This window comes from Chionomys nivalis, chromosome 8 (assembly GCF_950005125.1).
Source record: "Chionomys nivalis chromosome 8, mChiNiv1.1, whole genome shotgun sequence".
Taxonomy (NCBI): domain Eukaryota; kingdom Metazoa; phylum Chordata; class Mammalia; order Rodentia; family Cricetidae; genus Chionomys; species Chionomys nivalis.
The window spans coordinates 91,684,563-91,693,731 of NC_080093.1; the positions used below are offsets into that span (position 1 = coordinate 91,684,563).

Sequence of the window (9,169 nt, forward strand, 5' to 3'; positions counted from 1 at the left end):
CTGGTGATAACACTGATGGTTGGGTTTCAAGATAGCCCCTTTACTCTTAGAAGTGAGAGGACTTAATGCTTAGGGGAAAATGGAGACTCATTTTCTGGATCCCAGAAGGAAGAAGCACACAGGCCCAGGGTGGTTTGGGGGTGCAGCAGCTGATGTTTATTGGGGACCAGTATCCCTATGTCAGATCTTAGGGGCCTTGCCCCCTGCATCTCTTGCCTCAGCTTCATTCGTCGCTGTCGAACTCCGAGGACAGACCCTGCAGCAGGGGCAGGGACATGGAGTGCCGGTCGGGGTCCCCGGGGCCCCCACCCTGGGCTCCTGGTGGGGGGTTGCGGGGGCTGAAGAGCCAGTTCTCTGCTAGGGTTGGGGATAGTCACAGCTTGACTCATGCCCGCCCTGATCTTCCGCCCTAGTCCCTCCCTCTGATTCTGTTATTACCCCCCCACACACACCCTTACCAGGTTCGTGCTTCCATCTCACCCTCCCTGGGCTCCCTCAAGTCCCTTCATAAGGGTCCTGTACACACTCGGCTGCTGAACCCATTCATGGGCTATACTCCCTGTACCCTCTCCCTCCAATGGTCTTTCCCATCCCTCATCTTCATTTCCTCTAGCAGTACCTGAAAGCATATAGGGGCCCCTCCGGAAGGGGTTTCGACCCTTATAGGAGAATCTGGTGGGTCTGCTTTCTGGCCCTTCTTGGGGAGGTGGTGTAGGTGGGGCTGGGACAGGTGGAGATACATCAGCAACTTCAAGGGTATCAGCAGGTACTGATGTGGGGGCCAGAGTTGATAAGATGCTAAGGCTAGGTCTAACCCAGATGGCTCCTTGGGGCAATGGGTCTTTGGTCAGAGACTTCTGTGGTCCCAGCACACCCTTGGGCTGCAGTGAAAACTTGAGGCAGGAGAAAGCAATAGGTAATGACCGCTGTAACCGGAGCAGCTGGGGCTCACGGGCTGTCGGTAACAGCCCTAGCTGCAGCCAGGTGCAGGAGAAGACCTGGTAGATGACGTAGATGCTGTGGGTGCTTCGGAGCCAAGGAAGATTCTGCTGTAGGCTCACCTGCCCTGGTGGTAGCAGCAGGAAGGCAACTTTCTTGCGCAGGCCTCCCATATGTAGGCGGATCCGGCAGGGCTGCCCATCCAACATTCTCATTTCTTCATAGGCTATCTCGGCTTGGCCATTTGGTGAGTATTCCCGAGTGCAGTGGGAAAAGACACCATCAGACCCTACCTGTTCTAGAAGATTTGGTAGCAGCCCTACTGATTTCAGTGCCCTTCGACCCTGCCGGCCTGGCAAAATTAGGCGGGTGTGGGCTGGACGGGACTGTTTCACTAGAACGCCCAGTAGATCATAGCAGGCTGCATCCGACAGGAAAGGTACTGCCACTACATTGGACCCAAAACGTTCCTCGATGACCTGCAGGTGGCCAGTTTATAAGTCAGGGTCTGAGTTAAGGTCAGAGGTTAACTTGTGTTGTCTAAATTGACCTTCCCACCACTGTTCACTCTTTAAGTACATTTCTATGGTATACATAGACCCACACTTCTTATCACCTAGTTCCCTCCTGTAGTAAAACCTTGAATGTCTTATTTTGTGCCAGAATATGGTAGATACTTGGATACATGAAAGAATGAGACTTCGTTCTTATCCTGAAGTACCTTGGGCTAATGGAGGAGACAAAAATTTGAACAGTAGTTAGCTAAGTAAAATGATAGCAGATTGAGACAAAGACAAGTGATTTAACAGCCTTTGTCTTTGATAGAAAGATGGTCAAAGACGTTTGGTAGTGGCAGTACTTGAGCTTTGGCGGGATTAGCAGGTTGGGCAGTAGTCATTCCTAGCAGAAAGGACAGCCATGGAAAATCCCTGAACCATCAAATCATGTACATTTAGGAACACATAATTTCATACTGCTTGCATTTAAGGTAGGAAGAGGGAAGGCACACGGGAGTTAGTTTATAGAAAGCTGTGTGTGTAAGCCTTTTATAAGTGATTGTTTTATCCTGAGGCCAATGGAAAGCCATTTGTAGGCTCTGGGTGGAAGATGGGATCAGGAAGAAGAGAACTGATTTTTCATAGTTATAAAGTGGGAAAGGGAAATAACAGGACTGTTGAAATAATGCAAGCAAAACATGGTTTTATTTCCTGAGCTAAAGTAATGGGAAGTCGAAGTCACAGAATTGGTAGAACTTAGTCTCATCATGAATGTGGAAAAAAAGAATCTTCAAAGATCTTGCTTAGGAGATGGGATAATATTAGTGAGAAAGGATACACAGATGTGGGCTTAACAATGCCTGTTGTTTGTGGGGGTTAGTTACCTCTTTTGTGTTTTCTACCCAACCTGCGAGGGATAGTTGTTTCTGTGTGAGGCCTAATCTTTGTCTCATTCCAGTATCCATTTAGGGTTTTTAGTTCCTTAGGTTTATCCTTCTTTATTTCTTGTTTTTGTTTGGAGTATGTGTAACTGGTGAGCAGTTATTGAGAGTACCTGGGAACATTGTAAGATCTCTTTAGTAGTAACTTAGCTATTAAGATAGCCATCCATTCAAAGTTTCATTGACTGAACCTTCTGGCTCTCAGTTATGCTAGAGAGCAAGGGCACATAAAAGTTCCAAGTGATCTACTTTTTATCCACCAGATCCCACATATCTGTGCTCCTACATTGAGTTCATCCAATGGCCCCCTGAAGCTGCCCTGCTCTTACTTTGTACCATAAAGCTGTTTTTGAAGTGCTGGCCTGTACATTGAAAGAAGGAAATAAGGGCACTCAGAGGTGCCCTGTTCTGTTTGAAGTCATCCCACTTACTCTGCGTATCTCTGCCCTGAGTTATTCACTGAGATAATATAAGAAGGGTTTTCTTTTTTCTTTCCTATGGAGGAAGGCCTCATTTATGTTCATTGTAATTTCAGCAGGTCTAGGGTAGATACAGATTAGCACTGTTGAAACCAATTACTCTTAATCTTGGGAAAATCCTTTGCTTTCTTATTTCTGCTTCCCTTGCCTCTGTGGTGAGCATATTTCCAAGCAATGGTTGTTAAGGGCCATTAAGGCTGCCTCAAGTCTGATGGTCGCTTCTCTAAGATGGTGGTTTAAGCTTGGAAATACACATTTTTTCCTTTTTCCTCTGAAGAATTTTGATGTTTGTCTTGAATTAGTTGTTCATCATCAGTGCATTCATTCACTCAGGTGTTTATTTTGTGCTTTTATATGTCAGTTACTGCTGCTATTGTCTTAGATGTCCCACCTCTTTCTACACAGACCACCTAAGAATCAGCCTGCTCACACTCAGCCACTTCCTCTTTAGCCTCCTTATTTTACCTACCTTATCCTTGATGAGGGTCCAAGTGGCATCTGCTTCATCCAGTGTTAGCAGGTGGGGATTACTGACCAACATGGTAGGGAGTGGGAGGGGTTGGGCAAGGTAGTGGCTGCTGCAGGAACCCCTAAGCTGTCCAGGGAGGTAAGCCCCCCGCCCCCACCTTGGGCTGTGATCAACTTCAGCATGAGGTCATAGAGGTTCTGCTAGGCAATGGAGCCTTGGATACAGAGAGGACAGTAACTCTACTGCTTCCTTGCAGCCTGCAGGTCATAATATTTACAATTTATTTCCCTCTCCCTTTTCTTACGCTCTATTACCCTTTGCCATTTCATTTTCTCCCTGTGTGCCTGCCCTGCCCTTTGAATAACACGAAGATGTTCTCTTCTTTCTTCTCTCCTCTTTTCACTCCTTTTTTTTTTTTTTTTATCTTCCAGTCTTGTTTCATGATCTCATGGTCTTCCGTCTCAGCCCAGAGTCATTCTCTTGCTTTGGGGAAGTAAAGTGCAGTACACTCTTTCTGTCTCAGGCTCCTGATCTGTAGTTCTTTAAGGAAACAGGGTAGGACCACTTCTCTTTAACTGCTTTACTAGAATAATTGTCATCTAGTTAGTTGTAGATTTCTTTAAGTTGCACTGGAGTCCTGAAAGATATGGAAGTATAGATCAAGGCTTACACTGAAAACAAACATAAACAACAGTAACAACAGTAAAGACTCCAGTGATTCTTAACCTATAAATTACCGTATTCTTTCTCCTATTCTCAGAGATTCTGATTTAACTTATCAGGGGTATGCCTGGGAATCCTGACTTCTAAAAGCTCCTAGGTTGAAACCAGCTATTAATGATTGGGTTATAAAAGCAGCAGAAAGCAGGTGTGTGTAGGAGGGTGTGAGGCTGAGCAGTGGCGACGGGGAAGAGTAAGATCCAAATGAGATTTTGTTCCCTTAGTAACTGGCAAGAATTTTCCAGAAGCCAGAATTACCCGGGTAAACATGAAGATTTTCTTCATGCTCCTTTCCTGTCCTCTCACATTCTCGTTATTACTCTTCTTTTTTCTGTCTTTGTTCTAGAGATCTCACCTAGTATTTTGCTGGAGAAGAATAAGTCTTTGAAAGAAATCATGTTAGAACTTTCTAGTATTCATCTTCCCACTCCACCCCTTGTCTGTCCCATAGTGCCCTTTCTGAGGCCCCCTGGAGGTCTTCTGTCTAGGGGTGTCCTGTTGCAACCAGACCTAGAGGAAATTGCTGTCCTGCAAAGCTGGCTATCATCCGAGCCAGCCAAAGTGGGAGGTGTCATACATACTCCACAGAAGGTTACTGCAGTGATGGAAGAGGGTTATCTAGAAAACTTTCCAAAAGGAGCACAGTTGCCTCCAGGGTAGGCAAGCATGTCTCCTCAGAAAAACCAAATGTACAGGTGCCAGGTCTTTTAGCAAAGGAGTGACAGTAGGCTGAGTCCTGTTTTCAGGAAAGAAATTAATGTCAAGTATTTTTTGAACTCTTCTGTGCTAGGGCCTGTATCAGGTACGGAATGTGTTATCTTAGAGGATTCTTTTCGGAATCTCTTGGTGTTTTTTTTTTTTTTTTTTTTTTTGAGATGGCTTCACTGTGTAATCCAGAATAGCTCTGAGCTCATTATGTAGCTGTAGCTGGCCAGAACTCAGAGCAGTCCTCCTCCCTCAGATTCTTGAATGCTGGGGTTACAGATGTGTACCACTGTGCCCACCTTCTTTTCTGGAGTAGGTATTACTGTTTCTTTTTATAGTGAAGCAAAGGTTCAGAAAAAAATAATTAGCCAACAATACAGTGAATAGTTAATAACAGATCTAGGGTTCCAGCTCTTACTATTGAACAGTAGCTCCTTCTGGTGCTGTTGCAAGGCTCACTTCAGTGTGTCATGAGAGAAATACATGTGGTTTAGTGAGAAGGAAGTGGGCAGGATGCAAGAGAAGCCACAACAGTTCGAGTGAGAAACCTTGGGTTTCTTAAGAGTACTAAAACCAAGTTCTTTCTTTTTTTTGTGCCTATTTAACACCCCATCTTTAACATTAGGACTCTAATTTTTAATGTTTTGTCTACATGTGTATCTGTGCATCATGTGTATGCCTGGTGCCAGTGGGGTCCAGAGGAGGACATCGGATTCCTTGGACTGGAATTAGAGACAGTTGTGAGTCACTGTATAGGGTGCTGGAAATTGAATCCTTGTCCTCTCTGAGCCGTTCTCTCCATCCCCTGAGCCAGCATGTCACTGTGTCACTGAAGCTGGCCTCCTATTTGTACTTTTGTCTTCTGTGTTAAGTGCTACTATTGCAGGTATATGCTATCGCACCTGGTTTAGCACATCCTTTCATTTTGGTTGACAAAGAAAGGATATATAGTGTAGTGTAGTTGGCAACTGTTCCCTTGTGAAAGAAATTTTGTTAACACTGAAGTAGAATAAAAGGCAGAGTCCAGTAGAAGGAAGAGAACCGTGGACCTCTGCACCTGTGCAATATGGAAGACAAGCTGACGGAGAGGCAAAGAATGATGCACGTGTAGATGACAAGGAGAGTCCAGAATGAGAAGAGAGGGATGAGATCAGTGCAGGGATGGTGTCTTGTTGGTCAGATAGGAAGCAGAAGACTTTAGAATGTTTGTTCATGGACAAGGGTTCAGAGAGCAGATTGGATTCTGTTCAACTGCTTAGCTGGAAGCCCACACCATCTGATTCCTGTGAATCTCCAGGCTTCCTAAATTCTATGATGATCTACCTTAACATTGAGGAAGTCTGTCTTTCCTTTTTGTTCACTGTCTAAGACTGAAAGATACTGAAGGAAACCAGATGGTAGTTGAGTCCTGGATGAGTTGGGGAGCCCAAGGGTTGGGCTGTTGGGCCTTGTCTTGCTGGGATTTGCCTCCCGTGTGGTATCAGTCTGTGGTATCTTTGGAAAGAGGCACTGATCACCTTGAGGATATCAGAGAGTGATCTGGATGGAGACTAGGAATAAATAAATAGGATGATTTATGCAGAGAACATGAGATAATCTGCATGAATCTCATGGCAGCATAGAATCTTAACATTGACTGTAAAGACTTTAAGGTGATAAAAATCTTTAATAATCTCTTATTTCAGGCTGCAGGAATAATTAAATAAACCCTTGTTGCTTTATTTTAAACTTTTTGAGATAAATATATACTAAAGCTGAGAATTTTTCAGTTTTAAGCCCTGTAGTCAGGCATATCAACATTCTTTCCAGTTAAATATGTTAATATTTACACTAAGTGAAATAAAGGCTATAAATAATCACAATGGTTGGGGCTAGGTTTGGGCCAAAGCTATAGAAAAAAAATGATTTTACAGAGATTATTTATTTTGAAAGTATAGGTGATGGACTGTGGCATACAGTTAATTCTCAGGTTATTATGAAGAATGAGAATGTGCTGGTAAAGCTTTCTGAACATATCACATGGTAGGTATGTGTATGCAGTGTCAACAAATCACAAATGTGTTAGATTTTTGGCTCGAAGGAAAAACATTCTCAGCACACAGCCGTGGAACAAGCGACCTTGCAAGAACTGTGCACAGCTAGGAGCTGAAGGTGCCTTAGAACAGTCTCGCACGGTGGGATGGTGATGGACTCATTCCTCATGAACATTATTTGCACATGATATCCCTTCTCATGTATCAGAGGGAAAATGGTGTGTGTGTGTATGTATGTGTGACATGGGATTATCACACAGAATTCCTTTATATTTCTTTATAATGTAATAAATATCCTACTGCCATATGTTTGTTCACATCTCAGTTATTTTCTCAGAATAGTTTTATCAAAGGGAAATTTCTTAAGAGAAAGATGGATATCTTAGCTTGTGATCCATCAGGTTCAGTATGCCTTTGTATGCACACATGTGTATAGTGGAACCAGAGTTGAAGTTGGGTGTATTCCTCTGTCATTCTTCACCTTGTCTTTTGGGACAGTCTCTGAACCCAGAGTTTACTGAATGCCCAGAGTGTTTCAGAGATCTATCTGTCTCTTCTCTGTCCTCCTCCTCAGTACTGGGGATACAGACTTGCAGCTGACTTTTATGTGGGTGCTGGGAATCTGAATGGAGGTTGTCGCTTTTTCAGACAAGGAGTTTTCCCACTGAGCCATTCTCCTCCAGCTCTAGGACTAGTATTTCATTAGTTTTCTACAAGATCATTTCTTGGAGGTTTTTTAAGTTCATGAAAAGATAAGTTTTGGGAATAACTAAACTTACACATGATTGACTGACCAGTGGTTCTCGACCTATGGGTTGTGGCCCCCTTGACAAGCCACTATCTCCAAAGATATTTACATTATGATTCATAACAGTAACAAAATTAAAGTTATGAAGTAGCAACAAAAATAATTTTATGGTTGATAGTCACCACAGCATGAAGAATTGTCTTAAAGGGTTGCAGTGTTAGGAGGTCGAGAGACACTGGACTAGATGCTCCCTTCAGCCATGCAGATTCAGGGTGCAGACATTTTGAGGTACCTCTTCCTTGTTTATTGGGGTCTAATGAGACCCATTTAGTCTTAGAAATGACAAATGTCCTACACAGGAGCTACCTCGTCTGTGTCTTGTCCCATGGTGCTTGTCCAGCTCTCTGAACTGCTGTGCTGGGTTTTGTTGTTTCAGGTCTCTGTGACTAACACCATGACTTGATGTCTTTAGTTTTCTCTGTCCTTACAGCTGTGGCTCCCTGCCTATTATATTTTCTCCCTTCTATTATCCATCCTCACTGAAAATGAATTCCCCCCATTGGGCAACACCATGCCACTTCCTGTTTAGTATCTCTGTTTGGGAAGTGGCAGCAGCATGAAATACTCCCATGATGATGTTGCACCATGTGATACGGTATTGCATGCTGTTGTGACAGTGAGCGGGGCATATAGGGGTTCTGGTGGGAGTTTTACATTCTTGGCTGAGGGTACACAAAAGGACAGGCTGATAGGTGATTATAATGATTTGATAATTTAAATACAAGCTTTATTTTTCAGTTGGATTCTTGACTCTCAAAATCCCAACACCAGAGAAAGAAGTTGTAGGTATTACTTTGGGGTTCTTTGTTGGAACTGAAGGAAGAGGAAGTTGTAATTATACACAAGACCAAGAAAATCCTTTTTTCTTTTTCTTTTTTTATTATTATTATTACACATTTTCACCTCCTCCCCTCCTCCCATTTCTTTCCCCCTCTTCCCATTCCCCCTTCCCCTTCCTTCCAGTCCGAAGAGCAGTCAGGGTTCCCTGCCCTGTGGGAAGTCCACCTCCATCCAGGTCTAGGAAGGTGAGCATCCAAACAGACAAGGTTTCCACACAGCCAATACGTGCAGTAGAATCAAAACCCAGTGCCATTGTCCTTGGCTTCTCAGTCAGCCCTTGTGATCAAACAAGAGAATTCTTTGATTGGGAGTGTTTTAAGTCTCATATCCTGGCTAAATTGACACTATAGGGTACATTTTCCAGATTCTTAAAATGGGGAGTATAAGTTTGTATAATTCCTTGAGAACAGTCTGAAAGTAAACTCTGACTCAAGGTACAGAGAGGGTTGTAAGTCCAGACAAATGCCAACACATTTAAGAAGCATAGTGAGACTTGGGTTGAAATGATGGGGGTGGGGACAGGAAAGAAAATTCTCAAGCTAGATCTTTGGATCTCAGCTTCATCTTATTTTCCCTGCACGGTATGTGAGCACCTGCCTTTGCCTTCGTTCAAGCAAGACATGACTGACTAGGCCAAAGTCTTCAGGTACCAGGGGTATACACTCCAAGGGCTTCACAGCAAATACCTTTTGGGTCGTCACAGTTCTATGCATATATAGGACAATGACCCACTGTCTA

General features: G+C 43.7%; 1 protein-coding gene across 1 annotated transcript; it reads right to left on the minus strand.

Moving 5' to 3' along the window:
- Positions 1-40: 40 nt before the first annotated feature.
- Positions 41-3,397, minus strand: C8H11orf42 (chromosome 8 C11orf42 homolog). Its single transcript, XM_057777728.1, has 3 exons — positions 3,326-3,397; positions 620-1,418; positions 41-357 (listed from the first exon to the last, which is right to left on the minus strand). The coding sequence occupies exons 1-3, from the start codon at positions 3,395-3,397 to the stop codon at positions 224-226; spliced, it is 1,005 nt and encodes a 334-aa protein (XP_057633711.1). The 3' UTR covers positions 41-223.
- Between the last annotated feature and the right edge of the window lie 5,772 nt (positions 3,398-9,169).